This window comes from Schistocerca nitens, chromosome 3, assembly GCF_023898315.1.
Source record: "Schistocerca nitens isolate TAMUIC-IGC-003100 chromosome 3, iqSchNite1.1, whole genome shotgun sequence".
NCBI classification, from domain to species: Eukaryota; Metazoa; Arthropoda; class Insecta; order Orthoptera; family Acrididae; genus Schistocerca; species Schistocerca nitens.
The window spans coordinates 720,273,219-720,297,685 of NC_064616.1; the positions used below are offsets into that span (position 1 = coordinate 720,273,219).

Sequence of the window (24,467 nt, forward strand, 5' to 3'; positions counted from 1 at the left end):
CTATTCAGTGTCCCCTCGATGATCACCAGTGGTGTACGGCCAGTGTAGGAGATCGCTCCCCACACCATGATGCCGGGTGTTGGCCCTGTGTGCCTCGGTCGTATGCAGTCCTGATTGTGGCGCTCACCTGCACGGCGCCAAACACGCATACGACCATCATTGGCACCAAGGCAGAAGCGACTCTCATCGCTGAAGACGACACGTCTCCATTCGTCCCTCCATTCACGCCTGTCGCGACACCACTGGAGGCGGGCTGCACAATGTTGGGGCGTGAGCGGAAGACGGCCTAACGGTGTGCGAGACCGTAGCCCAGCTTCATGGAGACGGTTGCGAATGGTCCTCGCCGATACCCCAGGAGCAACAGTGTCCCTAATTTGCTGGGAAGTGGCGGTGTGGTCCCCTACGGCACTGCGTAGGATCCTACGGTCTTGGCATGCATCCGTGCGTCGCTGCGGTCCGGTCCCAGGTCGACAGGCACGTGCACCTTCCGCCGACCACTGGCGACAACATCGATGTACTGTGGAGACCTCATGCCCCACGTGTTGAGCAATTCGGCGGTACGTCCACCCGGCCTCCCGCATGCCCACTATACGCCCTCGCTCAAACTCCGTCAACTGCACATACGGTTAACGTCCACGCTGTCGCAGCATGCTACCAGTGTTAAAGACTGCGATGGAGCTCCGTATGCCACAGCAAACTGGCTGACACTGACGGCGACGGTGCACAAATGCTGCGCAGCTAGCGCCATTCGACGGCCAACACCGCAGTTCCTGGTGTGTCCGCTGTGCCGTGCGTGTGATCATTGCTTGTACAGCCCTCTCGCAGTGTCCGGAGCAAGTATGGTGGGTCTGACACACCGGTGTCAATGTGTTCTTTTTTCCATTTCCAGGAGTGTATTTCATAGATATTCACTTAGATTAGTGTGCAAAAATTAAACTAATTACTTATATCATTTTACTACTCTTAGCATCACTAAACTTTGGCATACATTTCCAGTTTCTGCATCATTTTGCTTGCATCCTCTGATGCACCTATTATCTGTATCACAGCAGAAATATCTGCAGGAAACCTGGAACATATAGTCTCTTCTGACAATATACCACTCTTGTTGCACAATTGTCTTAGTGTGGGATGACATGTGTAACCTATTTTCTAAAGTCCCTACATACAACAAAAACACAGACAAATGTAACAACCCTCACAAAATTGCAAAAGTACTGTCATGTGATTGCTGCCACTGCAGGAAGAGGTCAGCATAGTGTTCTTGGTCCACTCTTACATTGCATTCAGTGAATTCACATGAAGGTGTAGGTTTGTCAAGTCTTCATCAAGTCTGGAGGGAAGGCCTGTTCCAAGGAATGCTATTGAGAAAATTTAGAGAATTGGCATTTGAAGTTGACAGCCATCAACATACATTTTGTGTAAGGACCAAAAAGATAAGAGAAATTAGGGGTTGTATGGAGGCATAAATACTGTCATTTTTGCGTCACTCTATTTGCAGGCAGAAAAGGAAAGCAAATTAGCAGTGGTACAAGGTACCCTGCACAACACATCATACAGTGGCTTGCAGATTGTGTAGATGTAGAAATTTTGTCAGTGCGACTATGATTCACCCTTGATATGCAATCAGCAGTACTTGCTACAACCATAACATAACAAATTCATGCAACATTCCTCATGTCATGAGCATATAATTATCAGCTCTTACCCCATAATAAACAACTACACCTTAATGAGTCCAATACTGCCTCTGTTATGCCTGAAATAACCATTACTGATGTGACTGCCCTGACTGCACTTTTTCTTCAACAGTAGCTTAAAACAGGCATAAGTTCAATGCCCTGCTCAACACTAGATTGCTTAAAGTCACCATTATGGCAACCATATCAAGTCACATATAGTTATAACAAAACATTGCACCTCCTATGCTCTTTCTGCTCCTTACCTAGTGCCTGCATAAACACACAAGACAATAGGAGAAACATAGAAACTGCAGCTCAGAAGTGACAAATAGAACTGAGGATTATTTGGGGATATTGTTTTTGTCACACCAATGTGCACCACAGGGCAGTGGACACCCTGACAATATGTTTCAAAAACTTAAATCTCCTATTTTTTGATTTCCTAACACAGTAACCTAAATTGTATTAACAACCATCCAATGTTGTTGATTAAACCACAGAAGTCATAACTACATTCCCCAGATACCAGTAGTATATGAGATAGAATGGGAAAGGAAGAAGATCTGAAGTATGCCATTGAGTGGAAGATCCTCTAGGAATTCTACATTTCCAGCTTCAATTAGGGTTTCTGGTCTATAGTATATTCTTAGGCTCAAGCACTACCCTATATCCAGGGAAGCAAACCTATATATTTTCTCATGTGGTTTATCAACCACCTTTGAAGGCCTAAGATAAATCATCTGGAGCTTTCTTTTATTTTTGCATTTATTCATTTGAACCTCTTTATAAATGAAAATACACATGACACCTGTGTAATATTCTACAGTATTTACTATTACTAGTCTCTTGCCTGTGGCTTCACCCACATATGCATTCAACACATATATTGAACACACCTCCTCCTTCCTTCCTCTGTGTCCATCTCTTCCTTCCTATGTCTGTCCACCTCATCCTCCCAGCCCCACCTGTCTGTCTCCTCCTCCACACTCTCTCTGTGTCTTCATTTCCTCCTCCGCCCCCCCCCCCCCCCCCAACCCTCCTCCTTTGACCATTTCCTCCATGCTCTTGTGATGTTCGACTTGCTTGTGGTTTTATTGTTGCACTCAGTCTTATAGCATCTTGGAGTCTCATATCTTATTGAACTGAAGTACTGAGAAATGATAACCAGCAGGAGAGTTGCAAATGATGTAGACTGTACATGAAATATGTTTTAAATGTGTTTTAACCCAATATATTTTCACTGTATCAAAGTTGGTGGCCAGATCCAGTTTCACAGTTCACAGTGTACACTGGTAAATGAAAGTGCATCTCCTTTGTTATAATCTGGTCAATCTCATCATCTAACTACCCAACAATGACATAGATTTACTGAAAGTTCACTGTGACAGCATAAATGTATACTGGCAGAAAAATGATTAACACAGTGCACATGGAATAGTTAGCAACATGCTCACATATTTCACAACACCGTCTCATAAATACCATTAATGGAACATTAGCATTCTGATGTCACAAGTTTACAGTTTCACATAAAGCATTCAGGAAAAATGTCAGTAAACAGTTTGATATACATTGTAAATTACTCATTGTGCATATTATATTGAAGCACAGACAGTCACTTTAACCAACACAGAAATGCAAGCATTAGGACAGTAATACACAGATTTTCATGCAGTTTGACATATTGGTGTTATCTGAGAAATGCTGTCATACATTTTCATACAAACTGACATATATATTTTATCTGTGTACCAGTCTAACACGATCTGTCATAGAGATAATAGTGGTACCCAGGTGGGACATGGACTGCTTATTTTGGGAGGGGTTGACTAAGGACAGGCATGAGCACATGATGTGAATTCTGAAACTTACATAATACTTTGAAATTTGGTTAGGTTGGTTTTAGCTGTTCTGCATGGACTCTAAGACTTTATTGTTGTTTGGTTCATGTACAATATTTCAGATGAGTAATTTACAAAAGTACATGGTACATTATTATTATGCTCTTCTTTTAATCTCCTGTGGACAAGTATGGCACCATCTCGAAATAAATATTTTATGATTATAAATTATATGAAATCTTAATTACTGACTGGATTAAGTAGTGAAAGGTGTTGTCTGACTTGGAAAAATTACGACAACAAAAACATATTGTCAATATTTAGGATCTTACAGTCATTAAAACAAAATAGGTGATTGAAATTTGGAGGGTCTGTATGTTTTGTGTCAGAAATTTTGTAAGTTAATTACTTTTAGATGATTCCAAATACATCCTCAAAAAATTGGGAATGCCTACTTTTGAATGAGTGTTAAGAATAATTCTTCAGCTGCTGAGTAGCTCACCAAGTTACTCCATTACATGACATCGTCATAACTTTAATTGTCTGTATCCTTTAATTTTCAATGTTTTCAGTAAAACTAATGGCATTACTTACATTAGGAACATAAATATAAACAGCTGAGATATTAGTTCAAATGAGAGTCTGCATATATAACTATTTTACCCATTCCTGTTCAGATGACATACTATGTGTGCATCTGCATTATATATAGCATGAAAAAGCGAAAAAATTTTAATATTCTTGGGAGCAGAAAACATGACACATAGTCTAATCCCCAGCTCTCTCTCTCTCTCTCTCTCTCTCTCTCTCTCTCTCTCTCTCTCTCTCTCTCTCTCTCTCTCTCCCCCTCTCTCTCTCCCTCCCTCTCCCTCTCCCTCTCCTCTTCCTCCCTTCTCCCTCTGACTATATCCTCCTCCCTCTCTCCCTTTTCATCTCTGACTCTCCCTCTTCTCTTTCTACCTACCATAACCCTTCTATACCTTCCACCTGCCTCATGCATCTCCCCCTTTTCATTTCTCTCTGCTCAGTTGCTCCTCTCCCTCACTTTGTCGATTCTAGTCTCCAACCATCTCAGCCTGTCCCCAGTCACACTCACTGGCACATGTATCCCTGTGATACAGTTCAATAAAGATTGCCAATTCTACTTCCAAAACATTCCTGTCATCCAGGGAAAGCTATGCATTGGAGGCTTGAAAATCGTTTATTTGCCCCTGATATACAGGCCACAATGCAAAGCATTTTTGTGAAAGGAGGTTGACACTACTCCAATACATCAATCATGTCGGAGGCCACAAAATCCATTTTTGCCCCTGACATGTAGGCTGCCCCCCAAAGTGAGTTGAATTGGCAAGTTGATGCTGTTCCCACATGTGTTTGTCATTAGGGGAGCCTGTAGATTAGATTAGATTAGATTAATACTTGTTCCATAGATCATGAATGCGACACTTCATAATGATGTCGAACATGTTGGCTAATAAAAGATGTCTGTACAAGATATTGCATTACACAAAATATTGCATGACACTAATGCTTAACGTTTTTTTTTCTTTTTTTTTTTTTTTTTTTTTTTTTTTTTTTTTTTTTTTTTTTTTTTTTTTTGCCCACCTTAATTTATATCTAAAAATTCAGCCAATGAGTAGAAGGAGTTGTCATCTAGAAATTCTTTTAACTTATTTTTAAATGTTAGTTGGCTATCTGTCAGGCTTTTGATGCTGTTTGGTAGGCGACCAAAGACTTTTGTGGCAGCATAATTTACCCCTTTCTGTGCCAAAGTCAGATTTAACCCTGTATAGTGAAGATCATCCTTTCTCCTGGTGTTATAGCTATGCACACTGCTATTACTTTTGAACTGGGCTGGATTATTAACAACAAATTTCATAAGTTAATATATATACTGTGAGGTTACTGTGAGGATCCCTAGATCCTTAAATAGATGTCTGCAGGATGACCGTGGGTGGGCTCCAGCAATTATTCTGATTACACATTTTTGAGCAATGAATACTTTTCTACTCAACAATGAATTACCCCAGAATATGATGCCATACAAAAGCAGTGAATGAAAGTAGGCATATTAAGCTAATTTACTGAGATTCTTATCACCAAAATTTGCAATAACCCTAATAGCATACGTAGCTGAACTCAGACTTTTCAGCAGACCATCAATGTGTTGCTTCCAGTTTAACCTCTCATCAATGGACACACCTAAAAATTTTGAAAATTCTACCTTAGCTACAGACTTCTGTTCAAAGTCTATATTTATTACTGGAGTTGTGCCATTTACTGTACGGAACTGTATATACTGTGTTTTATCAAAATTTAAAGAGAGTCCGTTTGCTGAGAACCACTTAATAATTTTGTGAAAAACATCATTTACAATTACATCACTTAGTTCTTGGTTTTTGGATGTTATTACTATACTTGTATCATCGGCAAAAAGAACTAACTTTGCATCTTCATCAATGTGGAATGGTAAGTCATTAATGTATATCAAGAACAGTAAAGGACCTAAGACCGAACCCTGTGGGACCCCGTACTTGATAGCCCCCCCAGTTTGAGGAATCAGCTGTTGTTTTAACATTACATGAACCACTTATTTCAACTTTCTGCATTCTTCCAGTTAAGTATGAATTAAACCATTTGTGCACTGCCCCCCTCAAACCATAATGATTTAGCTTATCTAAAAGAATTCCATGATTTACACAATCAAAGGCCTTTGAGAGATCACAAAAAATACCAATAGGTGATGTCCGGTTATTCAGAGCATTTAATATTTGATCAGTGAAAGCGTATATAGCATTTTCTGTTGAAAAGCCTTTCTGAAAACCAAACTGACATTTTGTTAGTACTTTATTTTTACAAATATGGGTGGTTACTCTTGAATACATTACTTTTTCAAAAATTTTTGATAGAGCTGTCAGAAGAGAGATTGGGTGGTAGTTGTTTACATCTGACATATCCCCCTTTTTATGCAATGGTTTTACAATGGCATATTTCAGTCTATCGGGGAAAACACGCTGCTCCAAAGAGCTATTATATATGTGGCTGAGAATCCTACTTATCTGTGGGGAACAAGCTTTAAGTACCTTGCTGGAAATGCCATCAATTCCGTAAGAGCTTTTACTTTTCAGTGAGTTTATTATTTTACTGATTTCAGAGGGAGAGGTTGGTGGAATTACAGTTGTTTCAAAGTGCACAGGTATGGCCTCTTCTATTAGTAGCCTTGCCTCTTCTAGTGAAGATCTAGATCCTATTTTCTCCACAACATTTAAAAAATGATTATTGAAAATATTTTCAGTTTCTGATTGTTTGTTAGTACACTTGTCATTTAGTTTTATGGCTCTAAAGTCTTCCTGTGCTCTTGGTTACCCTGTTTCCCTTTCAATAATATTCCAAATTGCTTTAATTTTATTATCAGTGTTACTGATCTCAGACATGATACACATGCTTCTGGACTTTTTAATAACTTTTATTAGTACCGCACAATAGTTTTTATAATATTGAACAATTTCGGGGTCAGTACTCCCTCTTGCTGTTAGATACAGTTCTCTTTTACGGTTGCAAGATATTCTTATTCCTTTAGTTAGCCATGGTTTTTTATATGTTTTCTTGGAATTATGCTTAACTATTTTCTTGGGAAAACAATTTTCAAATACCCTTAAAAATGTATCGTGAAATAAGTTATATTTCAAGTTTGCATCAGGTTCCTTATACACTTCATCCCAGTCTAGTTGCTGTAGGCTTTCCCTAAAGTTTGCAATATTTATATTGTTAATTGAATGCACTGCTTTGAAAGTCTGATTTGATATACTGCATGGAGCTATGTCATGTACTGTAACTAGCTGTGCACCATGAACTGAAAGACCATTCTCAACAGAATAAGCATTTATGTCCTTAAACTTATCTTGGTCTATAAAAAAGTTATCTAATAATGTACTGCTGTTCTTTGTTATACGAGTAGGAAAATCAATGACGGAGCTCAAATTGAAAGAACTGAGTAATACTACACGGTCATTCTTCCTGTTTCACTCTTTCAGGGAGTCAACATTGAAATCCCCACAAATGATAATTTGCTTCCCCCTGTCTGACAGATAGCACGACAAAGCATCCAAGTTTTCTAGAAATAGCTGGAATTTCCCTGAGGGGGACCTATACACTGTTACAATTATGAAAGTGCCATCATTTAGTTTAAGTTCAGTGGCACATGCTTCCATATGTTGCTCTACACAAAATTTTTTAGTTTCTAAATTTTTTACACTGTGAAAGCTTTTGACATATATGGCAACTCCTCCTCTCATCATATTATCTCTACTTACATGTGCAGCTAATTTGTACCCATTGATGCTAACCTTTTGCATATCAGTGACAATGTGATGCTCAGACAGGCATAGTACATCTATTACATTCTCAGTTTCTATATCTTCTAAACAAAGCAGAAGCTCATCAATTTTATTCTTCAATCCCCCAACATTTTGATGAAATATACTAACATTATTTTTCACTTTACTTTTGTGAGTTGTTGTTGTTGTTGTTGTGGTCTTCAGTCCTGAGACTGGTTTGATGCAGCTCTCCATGCTACTCTATCCTGTGCAAACTTCTTCATCTCCCAGTACCTACTGCAACCTACATCCTTCTGAATCTGCTTAGTGTATGCATCTCTTGGTCTCCCCCTACGATTTTTACCCTCCACGCTGCCCTCCAATACTAAATTGGTGATCCCTTGATGCCTCAGAACATGTCCTACCAACCGATCCCGTCTTCTGGTCAAGTTGTGCCACAAACTCCTCTTCTCCCCAATCCTATTCAGTACCTCCTCATTAGTTATGTGATCTACCCATCTAATCTTCAGCATTCTTCTGTAGCACCACATTTCGAAAGCTTCTATTCTCTTCTTGTCCAAACTATTTATCGTCCATGTTTCACTTCCATACATGGCTACACTCCATACAAATACTTTCAGAAAAGACTTCCTGACACTTAAATCTATACTCGATGTTAACAAATTTCTCTTCTTCAGAAACGCTTTCCTTGCCATTGCCAGTCTACATTTTATATCCTCTCTACTTCGACCATCATCAGTTATTTTGCTCCCCAAATAGCAAAACTCCTTTACTACTTTAAGTGTCTCATTTCCTAATCTAATACCTTCAACATCACCCGACTTAATTCGACTACATTCCAATATCCTTGTTTTGCTTTTGTTGATGTTCATCTTATACCCTCCTTTCAAGACACTGTCCATTCCGTTCAACTGCTCTTCCAAGTCCTTTGCTGTCTCTGACAGAATTACAATGTCATCGGCGAACCTCAAAGTTTTTATTTCTTCTCCATGGATTTTAATACCTACTCCGAATTTTTCTTTTGTTTCCTTTACTGCTTGCTCAATATACAGATTGAATAACATCGGGGAGAGGCTACAACCCTGTCTTACTCCCTTCCCAACCACTGCTTCCCTTTCATGCCCCTCGACTCTTATAACTGCCATCTGGTTTCTGTACAAATTGTAAATAGCCTTTCGCTCCCTGTATTTTACCCCTGCCACCTTTAGAATTTGAAAGAGAGTATTCCAGTCAACATTGTCAAAAGCTTTCTCTAAGTCTACAAATGCTAGAAACGTAGGTTTGCCTTTCCTTAATCTTTCTTCTAAGATAAGTCGTAAGGTCAGTATTGCCTCACGTGTTCCAGTATTTCTACGGAATCCAAACTGATCTTCCCCGAGGTCGGCTTCTACTAGTTTTTCCATTCGTCTGTAAAGAATTCGTGTTAGTATTTTGCAGCTGTGGCTTATTAAACTGATTGTCCGGTAATTCTCACATCTGTCAACACCTGCTTTCTTTGGAATTGGAATTATTATATTCTTCTTGAAGTCTGAAGGTATTTCGCCTGTTTCATACATCTTGCTTACCAGATGGTAGAGTTTCGTCAGGGCTGGCTCTCCCAAAGCCGTCAGTAGTTCCAATGGAATGTTGTCTACTCCGGGGGCCTTGTTTCGACTCAGGTCTTTCAGTGCTCTGTCAAATTCTTCACGCAGTATCGTATCTCCCATTTCATCTTCATCTACATCCTCTTCCATTTCCATAATATTGTCCTCAAGTAAATCGCCCTTGTATAGACCCTCTATATACTCCTTCCACCTTTCTGCTTTCCCTTCTTTGCTTAGAACTGGGTTTCCATCTGAGCTCTTGATGTTCATACAAGTGGTTCTCTTATCTCCAAAGGTCTCTTTAATTTTCCTGTAGGCAGTGTCTATCTTACCCCTAGTGAGATAAGCCTCTACATCCTTACATTTGTCCTCTAGCCATCCCTGCTTAGCCATTTTGCACTTCCTGTCGATCTCATTTTTGAGACGTTTGTATTCCTTTTTGCCTGCTTCATTTACTGCATTTTTATATTTTCTCCTTTCATCAATTAAATTCAATATTTCTTCTGTTACCCAAGGATTTCTACTAGCCCTCGTCTTTTTACCTACTTGATCCTCTGCTGCCTTCACTACTTCATCCCTCAAAGCTACCCATTCTTCTTCTACTGTATTTCTTTCCCCCATTCCCGTCAATTGTTCCCTTATGCTCTCCCTGAAACTCTGTACAACCTCTGGTTCTTTCAGTTTATCCAGGTCCCATCTCCTTAAATTCCCACCTTTTTGCAGTTTCTTCAGTTTTAATCTACAGGTCATAACCAATAGATTGTGGTCAGAGTCCACATCTGCCCCTGGAAATGTCTTACAATTTAAAACCTGGTTCCTAAATCTCTGTCTTACCATTATATAATCTATCTGATACCTTTTAGTATCTCCAGGGTTCTTCCATGTATACAACCTTCTATCATGATTCTTAAACCAAGTATTAGCTATGATTAAGTTGTGCTCTGTGCAAAATTCTACCAGGCGGCTTCCTCTTTCATTTCTTAGCCCCAATCCATATTCACCTACTACGTTTCCTTCTCTCCCTTTCCCTACACTCGAATTCCAGTCACCCATCACTATTAAATTTTCGTCTCCCTTCACTATCTGAATAATTTCTTTTATTTCATCATACATTTCTTCAATTTCTTCGTCATCTGCAGAGCTAGTTGGCATATAAATTTGTACTACTGTAGTAGGTGTGGGCTTCGTATCTATCTTGGCCACAATAATGCGTTCACTAAGCTGTTTGTAGTAGCTTACCCGCGTTCCTATTTTCCTATTCATTATTAAACCTACTCCTGCATTACCCCTATTTGACTTTGTGTTTATAACCCTGTAGTCACCTGACCAGAAGTCTTGTTCCTCCTTCCACCGAACTTCACTAATTCCCACTATATCTAACTTTAACCTATCCATTTCCCTTTTCAAATTTTCTAACCTACCTGCCCGATTAAGGGACCTGACATTCCACGCTCCGATCCGTAGAACGCCAGTGTGAGTATCTTGAACTTTTTTAACATCTTTAGTACTTGCCTGGCTGAGTTTCCCACTGGACACTGATCTTACACTAAAAAAGAGTATGCCAGGGGCTGCGAAAAAACACGTTTTTACCCATATCTGTGGTGCTATTGGAGTTAGGAGATTATAAAAGCACAGTGCTGAGACTTGTCAGACCTTATGTTTCTGTGCCAAAGTTGGTTGAAATTGAACCAGGGGTTTGGGAAGAGATCCCAAACATACACGCAGACTGGTTTTTGGGCTTTGTAAAATAAAATAATAAATAATGTGTAATATTACACCTGTGTTGTGTGTATTTCTTCTCATAATGTATACAATACTCAACCAAGAACCAATGACACAGTAAGTCGATTCAGTTTGAATTTCTCTTCAGTCTCCAAATGGAAAATCACAGTTTCAGCACCCAACTGGTCATATAAATATTTTACTTGATGCATCCACATTTGATAATAATCTTTCATACTTGTTTCTCTTCTGCTGTTCCTTAGAACAGTATTCCAATACAAAATTATACTCAAAATCTTTCACCAAATGACTAATCTCAGCATTTTCAGTAATTGAGCTGGTCATCCATAAAGTCTCTTTAAATTCTCTTGGGTGGACTGATCTCATGGTTTCCAACTTGAGAAACTTTTTGCAGTTCAGCAAATCATTCTCTACAATCACATTCTTCTAGACTGTGGATCTGTATTCCAGTAACATGAAATGCTGCTCCATACTCATTCACTTACAGTACTACATTCTACTGTTTTAGGTCAGAGTGTGATATCTGTATCAGTAATCTCCTAAATTTTGAGCAGGCTTTCTGTGTACTTGGTTCCTAAACACGTATGCACTGCAGCAGATTGTCCTTGCACCTATGCTAACTAATCCTTTACAGATTTCTTAGGCCGGTATTACACTATCAAATTTCTTTGTCCAATATCTTTGTCAAATATGTTTGTCAAAGAAATTTGATTGTGTAATAGGAAACTTTATCAAATGTCGTCAAATATTTGATCAAATCTAGGGCATCACTGTAGATTTGATCAAAGAAGTCGCTTGTCTTCTGATCACTGCAATGTGACATGTTACCATGTGGAGAGCTAGCATTGCTGCAGCATTCTGTCATCTGTAGTGTTTTGTAAACATTACCAGTAAATAAAATTGGTTTGTACCAACAACTACAAAATTAATAGAGATATATGAAGCTGATGAGGCACTTTACAACGTGAGGCACCCTGAATACAAAAATAGATTAAGAAGATTGGAGACCTAAGCTAACCTAACCTAACCCAACCCTCTCCTGTAGCAAGGAATTGGAGTGTTACAGTGAGCCTGTCTTCTGCAGATATAGCAGTCCTTAAGTGAGCATTGTGCTTTGTGATATGAGGATACACTCCACTGAGCATGTACAGAAATGTATGCTCGTCCATTCTTATGTAACTGATGTACGACTTGACGTCCTCCACTATAAGCTCACGTAACAAGTTTTGTTGAATGCTTTTATCGTATCATCGTAAAACCTATGGCTTCACGCAGGTACGTTTCCTTTTTTCCCCCCACTTCTCTTCCGCATATGCACACAGTACAATTGTGCTACATGCAATTGCTGTTGACAACAAGTTGTTGTTGTCAGCCATCTTGAACTTTGACAAAAAATATGATGACAGTGTAATACACATTTTTAGTGCCACATCCAAGATCTTTGTCAAATATATTTGACAAATATTTGGTCACATCTTTGATCAAATCTTTGACAAAGAAATTTGATAGTGTAATACTGGCCTTAGTCTTGGTACACCATTCCGTTGCCTTTCGTATCTGCAACTGCATTTAACTGTGACCTCATTATGTCACTAGTTCTCCATCGATTGAACTTCAGTAATACAATTCTCTTTCGACATTTTCATGCCTCATTCTAATTTATTGTTCAAGGAATCAACAGGAACAAACTGCGTATAGAAACCCATGTCCTGAAATATCATCCAACAACTAATATAGATTGTCTAAGTTATAGCAGGCAATTCTGCCACTAGGCGACCCCTCTCTTAGCAAATGTGAGTTTCTGTATCTGCATATTGCAAGTGGAACATATCACACAGTATTATGAAGAGTAGATGTAGAACACATCCAACATTATCACGACAACACAGCTTGTGTCCCGTCAGCGTACAAATACACATTTCTTGTTGAAGAGAGGGCCTAGCTGCAGGCAGTTTTCCATATAATTACAATGCTCTGTAGAGTTGCTGGATGACATTACCAGACATGAATTCAAATTCTCAGTTTGTTGCTCAAGACACTCATCATAATCTCTCAAATGAATTCTATTCAGTTGAAGAATTCCTGGAAACTAATCATTATAATATATGTTTTACCTGTATGATAAATAAAACCTTTTCATTCTTAAATAAGCCACTTATTTTCTGTGTTTTTTCTATGTAAATAATTGGTTATTATATGAAACATAACTGAATTGTAAACTTTGACAAAGCCAACTGTATGAAAAATACTGAAAGGTGACTAAAGGTTCAATTGTATTATATTTGATGTTGGTCAATATTCAGTGTGTTCAGAAATTTCCATTAAAAATGTCTAGGACTTGTAGGAGGTAGTGCGTACATAATATTTTCAGTAGGAACCCATGTCCAGAAAATATCATTCCATTCCATGGTCGTTTCAATTCAGATGTTTAACTCATCCACTTCTGCTGGACGAATTGAATTAGGCATCATACAGTATAATTATTAGGTAACAGTTCCGCAGGAAACATAATTCAACATCCATATATTACTTAAGCTCATTTGTTTGTATGAACATTTAAATGTTATGTGTTTGCATTATTCCAAAACAAAAAATAACCCAGTATGCTGTACATATAGAACATAATTTTAAGTGTTGATACAAAAAACTGTGCTTAAATGATAAATGGATCCTTTGTTATGTTTCCTTTTGAGTCTTTATGTAATAATTGCTCTGCATCACACCAAATTCAGTTACTGATCCAGAAGTGAATAAGTTAAAAACATCGGAGTAGCAACCATTCTAGAATGGAAATGGTATGTTTCCAGACATGGGTTACTATTCAAAATATTATGTACTCACTTCCCACTATAAGCCTTATAAGTTTGTAACAGAAATTTTCAATAACCCTGTTCAGATTTTGTATGTAATTTAAACAGAGTCAACTACTTTTGATGAAATCAGAACAGAAATCGAGACTCGATGCAACTGTAGGTAACTGGAGATTTCACTGTTACAATTTTTGCAAATATTTCATCATGGCAAGATAAAAAAAAAATAGCTTGCAACAAGATGGAATTAATGGTCATGTAGTATTAACTACATCAGTAACACATTTAGCTAAAAGAGAAAATAAATAAAATTTCATGGGACTATGGAACACACTGCAGGAAGCAATGAAATGCCTCCAGATGGTCAGAATCGCTACATGTCCAACATTTCAGAAAAGTGTTCCTGGAGAATCTCATAGAAGCATATTACCAAGAAAAATACTTAACAATTAGATTAGTATACAGAGGTACATTATAACAGCTGGTTCCATTTAATTTCTCTCAAATACCACAGTGTCATTATTACTCATGTCATCTATATGTGACCAAGTAAATACAAAAAGCTGCTAACCTAGGTAAGGTATTCTGTTTCCCAAAGGAGATAGCAGCTCTTAGTTCTATTGATATAGGCTAATTATATATTAAATGTTATGTTGACAAAGAGTTAGTTCCTTAAAGTAGCAGGACGTTTCTGCTAGCCATAATAATTAATACAAAGAAATGTGGACAACTCCATTCTGTTAATTTACAAAAGGAATAGTCATTTAGGAATTCCCTAGACTTGTTTTACAATGCATTGGAGATATATTTACTGTATTCTAATGAAGGCTAATAGATTATGTTTTTATTTAAAAGCCTTGTCTTCCTTAAGTATTGTATGCTCTTGAAATTTTGCCCAAAATTTGATAACAGTGCTGTATAAATTACAACTGAGCTGAAAATTTTTCTTTTAGTTGCCACATATATTATTTCAAAGAATATAAACAAACTTATTAATATCAATATTTCCAGTACTCTTAAGAAGAATATTCATGATTTTTTGTAAGCATATTGTTTGTCAATAACTCATAGATTCTTAGAAGACTTCATATGATATGGATTAAATCCTCCTTGAGGCAATTACAGACATCTGAATGATCCATATATTGCATAGATATCTTTCAGTGTTCGTTTATTGTGTGTAGAAGTATTATACTATGTTTTATGCACTCTTTTTAAAAATCTATGTTCTGAATTACTTGCTGAGATGTTTCCTTGGTTCAGGTAGCCTTCTACAAAATTGTTGTTTGATTTTTCACTACTTAATAGAAGATAGATTCTTTTGTTTTGATGAAATTGCACAAATAATTTTATTGATTTTTAGCATACACTCAGACACTAAGACTAAGTTACCTGGTTACACAGGAGGATGGTACTGCTTTGACACAGAAACATGTCTTAATCGCTGGACAGAACGACGTTACTTAATGAGCTCTTCCCATTGGCCTGAAACACGTACTGGTCTGTATGAGCATTATTAATAAATATTTGAATTTGTCATAAGTCAGAACATGTGGATTTATGTCTACACAGCACCACTTTATATTAATCATTATTTAATTCCTTTACAGTTGGAGGAATATTGTCTTCTAACCAAGAAGAAAATCCTTTCTGGCATAATACAAATCATGTGTAAGTCCATAAATTTACAGTAGCTGTAACACATGTAAACACATTACTGGGATTGTGTTTCCATATAACATAGGAAATACAATCAGTCTGCATAGATGGCCACAGGTTTGTTTGATCCATGGGTGAGTGTATCAGAGATTCTGAAGAAACTGAACTGGCAAACTCTTGAAGATAGATGAAAACTATCCAAAGAAAGCCTACTTACAAAATTTCAAGAACCCGCTTTAAATGATGAATCTAGGAATATAGTGCAACATAGGGATTGTGCAGACAATATTAGATTAATTACTGCTCACATAGAGGCCTTTAAACAATCACTCTTCCTGTGGGATGTACTCTCCTCCATGCACTACACAGTGATTTGCAGAGTATAGGTGTAGATATAGATGTAGATGTAATGCCCTAACTATGTGATCATGGAAGAAAATTAATGCATACTAATAATTTGCAGTTGTCTGTTCATTTATTAAAGTTGGAAGCAAAGTGACAAATTGAGAATTATGTTGCTAGAACTGAGGAGGATAAGTTAGTTATTGTGCGAATCAAACATGAGACTATAACTCAGAAAGAGAAAAGTAAAATTGAATGATCTTTATGAAAGTAGCGTAAGAAAATTACCAAAAGTGTACAAATTTTATTAAGTGAAATGGTAAATAGTGGAACAGGAGACTCAGCAGACTCATGATTGGGAATAACTGGGTTACAAAAATGATATTTGGTCAACATAGTTTAAGTGAATGTAGGGATGGGTCTACCTCAATAACTGTTAAATATGAATTAATTGTTAATGCTAAATGATAATGTCATCAACAGGACATTGTAGCCTAATCCAAAAAACACTAGTACAGTACATATTCCAGTATAAAGCTCTATTGGTTTTTCGCTGACAGCACTGATGCTCATAAATGTCAAGTGGGGCTAGGGGACTGCACATGACAATCACTGTGTAACCTATTACAGCCACACTGTAACTATCACATTTTAGCTGTCTGCATCTATCAGAAAGATCAGTAAGCATAACTTTTTTTCAGAATGGCCTGTGTTAATAATGAAAATTTGTTATTTGGATTTATATTTTCACACCTATAAAATGTTGATTTTTAGGTGTTCCATAATAATGTTATTATAATACAAAGTAATTCAACAGAGACTACACTAAAAGTGATGGACACTAGTGATGATGTGATGTAATTAATGCATAATTTGCTGAAAACCAAAATTTTACTGTTTCTCAGACACAAACCTTGATGTTCCTCACATTCATACACTGTACACTGAGTATACGACACAGATCATTGCCTTCATATTTTTATTTAATGATCATGCAATGAATGTATATGTACAGTAGTACAGAGGAATTTCCTGATTCCTGAATTCTGACTCTCACACATCTTAATTCATGACCTGTGATTCTAATGTTCATACATCATGGGAGCCATGCCAGTGTCAAATGATCTGTTTCCAGGACATATCATCTCCTAAAACAATTACTTAATTTTCTGTGGGTATATTTAAAAGGAACAATGTGTTTTACCGAATTGTACATGCTTAACAACCTGAAGGAAGAAATTCATGACATGATTTATGCCAAGACTGCAATCGTTTGTACAGTGATGATTAGTTTTGGCAAATTTGAATTGTCATTTTCAAACTGCATTAGTACAAGCAGTAACATCTATAATGACCATCACAGGCAGACACTTTATCATAATTGATAATAATGTTACTTGTAGTATGTAATTATTGATTATGATAAAGTGTCTACCTGGTTGTGATAAAGTGTCAACCTGTAATGATAATTATAGATGCTACTGCTTGTACTAATGTAATTTTAAAATGTCAGTTCAAATTTGCCAAAACTCATCATCACTGTACAAACAATTGTCATCTTGGCAATTAAAGTGTTTGTATAAGAAGACTTCATCCTTTACAATTATGAATTGCCTCCTATAAGACTGACTGTATCAGCTAATTAAAAATAGAATATGTCATTCAAATATATAAATAAAGTTCTAACATAGAGACTCATATCAAACTGAATACGTTATTTCCAGGTTTTTAACAACATTATTAGGTTAAATTCCCAAGATATGCTCTTGTTGCCGTCACTCATGGCTGCTGTCAGTTAACCATTCTTACATCTGCTGCTGCTAATGATGTTGCTGGCAATGGCATCCAGGCGATTAGCAAGACAGATATGTAAATATTACTGATTTTCATTCACTGCAGGCAGCCAGACCCACAATTAACGTGCTGATAAATCATGTGCCACATATAAGTTAATATAAAATTATCTCTGCAGTTTTTATTTCAGTAACACATTTGATTTAGTGTTTCAGCATCCTGTCCTGTGATCAAAATTACAGGGTCAGTTGAAAGTATTTAGCTGCTTATTTTATGAAGTGTGAGGTTGTACAGTTGATATTTTCCACAACAGAAGTACCAAATTATCTTTTGTTCCCAGCACCAGTGATATGGCACTTTGTGGTGTATGTAGTCCATCAATTTTTAAATCAAAAGTAGTCTTAAAAAAAGAATTAGAAAGTGTATATGGTATTATTTTCTACTAAAAGAAATGTGGGGAAATCAGAAAGTACTTCTCACAAGACAATGCCGATGAGGTAGGACTTACCACAAGTCACATTTTAGCCTCTGTGAAGCTACCAAAATCTAACATCAGCAGGGCTCCATGCAGTCAGAAAGATGAAGATCTTCTGGTACTTAAGGCTGACAAGGAAAATGCCACAGTTGTTCTTAACACAACTGAATATTATAGCCAAGTAGCATCATTGTTGGAAGATACACATACAAATACCTAAGACATGATCCAGTTCTGTGATTCAGCAGAAAAGCGAAGGAGTTCCTGAAGAATTCTGGTCTACCAGAGGATTTCATTAAAATTTTTAGAGCCCGAGTTCCTAGACCTCCATGCTGTACAGATTACCTAAAGTCCACAAGGAAGGTATTCCACTGAGGCCAGTTGTTAGTGCTATTGGTTCTTCCAATCTTCCATCTTCTGGCCAAATATTTAATTAAGCTGATGACTTCAATAGCTGGCCAACGTGAACATCACATCAAAAATTCTCAGATGTTCGTTGAGAAAATTAAACAGATAAGAATTGGCCCAAATGATATTTTAGTCAGCTTGGATGTGGTCTCACTATTTACAAAAGTTCCTGTGGTTAACACATTGAAACTGTTGGTGGAGCATTTTCCTCCTGAAGTGATAAGGTTTTTCGAACATGTTATGATTCTTGTATGGTGGTAAATTTTATGAAATGATAGATGGAATGGCAATGGGTTCTCAATTCTCTCCAGCTGTGGTCAACTTTTTTATGGATGATTTTAAGAAACGTGCATTAAATTTGGCCCGCTTCATCCATATTCATTTTATCATTATGTTGATGACACACGTATGGTCTGGCCACATGGCATAGACTCTCTTGAGCACCTCCTTGAACATATAAACAGTATGCACCCAAACATCCAGTTCACTGTCAAGACAAAGAAAAAAGGAAGGCTGCCATTTTTAGATGTTCTGGCACAACAAAAGTCAGATGGACATCTTGGCTGTTCAGTGTACTGCAAGCTGATGCACACTGATTTATATCTTAGTGCCCAGAGTTTTCATCATCCAGTCCAAAAGAGAGAAATTTTAAATACATTGGTACACAGAGCAAAAACTGTTTCCAGCAAGAACCACTTGGATTCTGAAATTGATCATCTGAAGTACGTGTTTGAAAAGAATGGCAATGGTCCACAAGATACAAAGTCAGCATTCTGCAAGAACAGAAAACGTAGAAATGTTGAACATTAACGTGATGAGCTACCAATGGTATTGCTTCCTTTCTGCAGCACTATGTCCAGCAAAATAGGCACTGGGAAGATGAGTTATAAGACCTTTTTCTAATCTCCTAAGAAGATAAAGGAGAAGCTACACCCTGTTGAGGACAGTCTTAGCCTCAGAATTCCACATTTCTTGTGAGTGCAGTTGCAAGTACATTGGTCAGTCCATCCACACCATCTCCAACCACTGAGCAGAATATCAATGGCATATTATAAAATTGGCAACAGGAGAAAGCTGCAGGTGCAGATCACAGGCTCACAAACAAACACAAAATACTGTTTGACAAAACAAAAGCTTTGTCCCTGGCTCCTACATACTAGGATTCTCTAATTAAGGAGGCTGTAGAAATAAGAATTTGTGATAGGAATGTCAACTGTGACAGTAGATAGAGAAGAGGCAGAGATATATGTCACTATGTTTATGCTACTACAGGAACGGTGGCACCACCAGTGCAGACAATGACACCATCTGCTGCATTATGTGATTACTGACCAATCAGAAGTCACTACAGCAACAGTTTTGACTGTCAGTTGTTTCTGATGAAGTCCATGGAGGTAATCATCAAAAGCTTGAGGTTTTATTCTACCCTGAATTGACATGGCAAGAAATCCAAGAATGTTTTATATATGAAGGTACTTTCAGGAAAGCTTTATTTACTTGTGAATATTACCAGATCATCAATATGTGCATTGCCCCACAAATGTTTTTCTTACAAGTTACATGACTGATTGGAGCTACTGAATTAATATAATATACAGTTATTAAATTTATAAACTCTTCACTTCCTGTGACTTGGAAATTGTCCTGAGGTTACTTTCTTCCTTTAAATTCTTATGTTCTGATTCTCATTCTTTCACTACAGTTTCTTAAATTTTAAATACAATGCAGTCAAAACATAAATACTGTTTTATTTATGTATCTAAGTATTGTTCTTAGATGTAATTCTGCATGTTTCACTCAGTCAGTCAGTAGTAGAAGATATCACATGTATTTTACTGAGTGCTAATTTGACTAACATTTGCTCTTTGAACTTTATACGTCCTTAGTTACCCATTATTGTTTCTTGTATCATTGTTGACTTAATACATACATTTTCATTTACAGGCTAGTACCCTATTGCAGCAGCGATTCTTGGAGTGGATCAAGAAACAAACCTCTGAAGGATCTACAGTTCACATTCATGGGTGCCATTATTGTATCACAGGTTATAGAGGATTTGTTGCCTCTGGGATTAAGCAAAGCAACATCCCTAATGCTAGCAGGTAGCAGGTGTGTGAGTGTGTGTGCAGTGTGTAGATTCAAAAGAATCTGTTAGCTCTCGTAGTGCAATGACTTCACACAAAGTTGTATCAGCATATATGCATTACTATTAAATTAAAATATTCTATTTAATGTTCTGTACAATTTAGTTTATTGGATATAGGTACAAATTTGACATCTGCCATATTCTTCATTTTTCTGCTTTCTTTTTTGTGTCTATTAGGTTGGTGCATAAGTTCATAGAGTTTTTGTTTTGCATGTTGTCATTCTGTTTGCTATGGGTTTAGTTATCAATTGTCATTTTTTATTTGTAGATCACTGTTGGTGGTTCAGTTTACATATTGTCATTTTGTTAATTTGAGACAGTGTATGGAGCTGTGGACACTAAAAGATGGAGCACCAAGAGGAGAAATCAGAACATTTCTGACATACTCTTCTGTTTGAGTTCAATGGAGGGGTGACAGTGGAGGTAGCCAGAAACATTTTCACTGTGTGTGGGGATAATGCCATTGGACAGAACGTGGCTAGAAAATGGTTTTCTCAATTTAAGGAGGACCATTTTGACATAGTGGCTTTCCACATTCAGGAAGCCCTTCAGGGTTTGATGAAGATCGTTTAAACGCATTAATCCACAATGGTCCACATCGCTGTCTTTGAGAAGTGGTGAATGTGATGAATTGTGATCATTCCATCATCATGTGACATTTGCATGTAATGAAGAAAGTTAAAAAAATCAAGTGTTTGGGTACAGCATGCTGTAACCCAAAAATTACAAAAAATCATGAAGTGGCCACATGAGCATGTCCACCATTCCTATCCTGTATCATTACTGGTAATGATAAATGGTGTCTTTATGCTAACATAAGGAAAAGAAAGAGATGGTTGAGCCCTAACAAAGCAGCAACTACCCACACAAAGACCTGTGTACATCCACAGAAGGTAATGTTATGCATCTGATGGAACAGTGACAGTGTGGTGTACTACGAATTGCTTCCCCGATGTATAACCATCAATGCTGACATTTATTGATAACAACTGAGATCTCTTGCATACACAGTTCAAGAACATTGACCAAGAAGACTGTGTGAAGTGGTGCTACTGCATGATAATGTTTGTCCATATTCTGATAGACTGACAGAAAACATTACACATAAGTTGGGCTGGGAAATCATTCGGCACCCACCTTCTTCACCTGATCTTGCGTCTTCTGATTTTCACCTTTTCCTATCTCCATCAAACAACCTTCAAGTAGCTTCCTTTCTGGACGGAAATGTGCTCTCAACATGGCTTGATGAGTTCTTCATCTCAAAACCATGTGATTTCTACAGTCATGGAATTTAAGTTGCCCCAGCATTGGCAGACTATTGTAATGGTAGAGAAGAATATATCATTGATGAATGAATTCTCTATTATGTGTGTCTGATGTGAATGCCACAAACTTATTCACCATCCCAATACATGTACCCTTGAGAAGTGTTTATCTGTCATCATAGTACTTATTAGTGATGGATGAACAGTGTAGTCTATGTAGATAAGCATGAGGGGTGTTTATTGATTAAAACCTTTCCCCATTAAGAATTGTCAATAATCCAATCAAAGTATATTTCATGCTGCCAGCACCTGGGATGACTGCGTATTTTAGTATGGATCTAAAATATAGGTATTTACTTTATGTATAAAGTTTGAAGAATTATTCACACTTTATGCCACAATAAATTGTGCATAATCTTCAATACTGCTGACAAAATTTATACTATCAGACTGGTACTACTTAAAATTTAACACAGAAAGTGAGCTATTTTCCATAATGTCTTCCTGAACATTGAAAAGAATTTTTTTTAAAACTTACTATTTTTATATATGCAATATATGTTCCATTTAAAATGCTAGTTTCTCTATGGTTCATTCAAATACCTTTGCAGAAAATTTACTTAGCTATGTTATGCCTGAAATAATAATTTGTTTATAAAGTTCCTATCAGATATTAAGTAACAAGTATTGATTTATAATTAATTAATATTAAGGATACATTATGTTGGCAAAAACGCTGAAACTGAATATATTTTGGAAATGTGACACATGAGGAAGTCAATACTAACTTACCAGGCATATTGGAGTGACAATATATCTGTTAAGAGGTTTGTCCAAGAAAAGTGGCACAATGGACTTGCATTCACAAAGATGGCATTCAAATCCACATCCATAATTCAAAATTTAGGTTTTCCATGGTTTTGCTAAACTGCTTGAGGCAAATGCTGGTGTGATTCCTTCAATAAGGACATGGTTAATTTCCCTCCCATTTCTGAGCTTGTGCTCCATCTCTGATACTTCATAACTAACAGAACATTAAGCCCTGGTATTCCTTTTGTCCTTTGTTAAGAAGTTCTTGAATGTACTATCCTGAAAGTGACACACTATTTATTATGGATTCTGAGATTTAGCTTTTTGAAGTTCATGGAGTGTGCCATGCAACTTGAATGTGGATTATGGCAAGTGAAAAGCCTGCTGAGCACAATGATTTTTACCATAGTATCATAGTTAAATGTTTCCATGGTGGTTAGCAGAAATGTATCTTGGGCACATATTGAGAATTGTCTGTACACTGTTGAGGCTCATCCAAGAAAAAAATTGGTTTCCACTTATCATTGGATTATTTGATGCATTCCGTCTGCCTGCAAATACTCCCTTGAACAATGCTACATCTTGTGACAAAAAGTTTGCTTTCACACATATATCACCAAGCCATACTTTTAGAATATGATTAACCGGTGGCAGACAAAATATGCACAACTTCCCAATAATTCCATATAGTGTATCTCCAAAACCTAATACCATAACAAGTATATTAAAGGAGTATTTTTCTTAAAGATACATAATAGGTTATGAACTGTAAGTTAAAGCTTAACAAACTTCAAAAAGGTAGTAAATTAATAAAATGGGGCCTGTATAATATAAAAGAACCAGAGGTTATTGAGAGTTCCAGAGACACAATTAGGCAACATTTGACTGAAACAGGGGAAGAGAATACAGTAGAAAACAAATGGGTAGCTTTGAGAAATCATTTCTCAAAGTTACCCATTTGTTTTCTGCTGTATCGAGAGATGATTTCTCAAAGCTACCCATTTGTTTTCTGCTGTATTCCCTTACCCTATTTCAGCCAAATGTTGCCTAACCATGTCTCTGGAACTCTCAATAATCTCTGGTTATTTAATAGTATCTAGGCCCCATTTTATTAATTTACTACCTTTTTGCAATTTATTAAGTTTTAACTTACAGTTCTTTTACAAAAATAGGGAAGGTAGCAGATGATCAAGTAGATAAAAAGACAAGGTCTAGTAGAAATCCTTGGATAACAAAGAAGATAATGAATTTCATTGACAAAAGGAGAAAATATAAAGATGCAGGTTTACAGGATGCCAGAATCACACTGTTCAATTCATAAACTTGTTAATGCTAACTCTTTATTATTCATTCCCACACTACACAGCAACATGAAGTCCTGACCACATCAGAACAAGAAGAGGGCAAAGAAATCAGCATCAAGAAAGTATGAAAGACAAAGATCTCTTGCACACTCCTATGTCAACAATTGTCTGTGCCTTAATGACTGTCCTTGGCTATACTGGTTCCCAATGCATCTGCCACATAGGAACTGAAGCAGGTGAAAGGGAATACAGACATCTAAAAATGAGA

At 37.0% G+C, this 24,467-nt stretch overlaps 1 protein-coding gene across 1 annotated transcript in view; it reads left to right on the plus strand.

The window, feature by feature from the left end:
* Nucleotides 1-24,467, plus strand: part of LOC126249405 (palmitoleoyl-protein carboxylesterase NOTUM) — a 240,559-nt gene that overhangs the window by 121,276 nt on the left and 94,816 nt on the right. Inside the window, exons 5-7 of the mRNA XM_049951059.1 lie at nt 15,401-15,496; nt 15,607-15,667; nt 20,619-20,783. Of these exons, the coding sequence (XP_049807016.1) occupies nt 15,401-15,496; nt 15,607-15,667; nt 20,619-20,783 (322 nt within the window). The remainder of the gene's footprint in view (nt 1-15,400; nt 15,497-15,606; nt 15,668-20,618; nt 20,784-24,467) is intronic.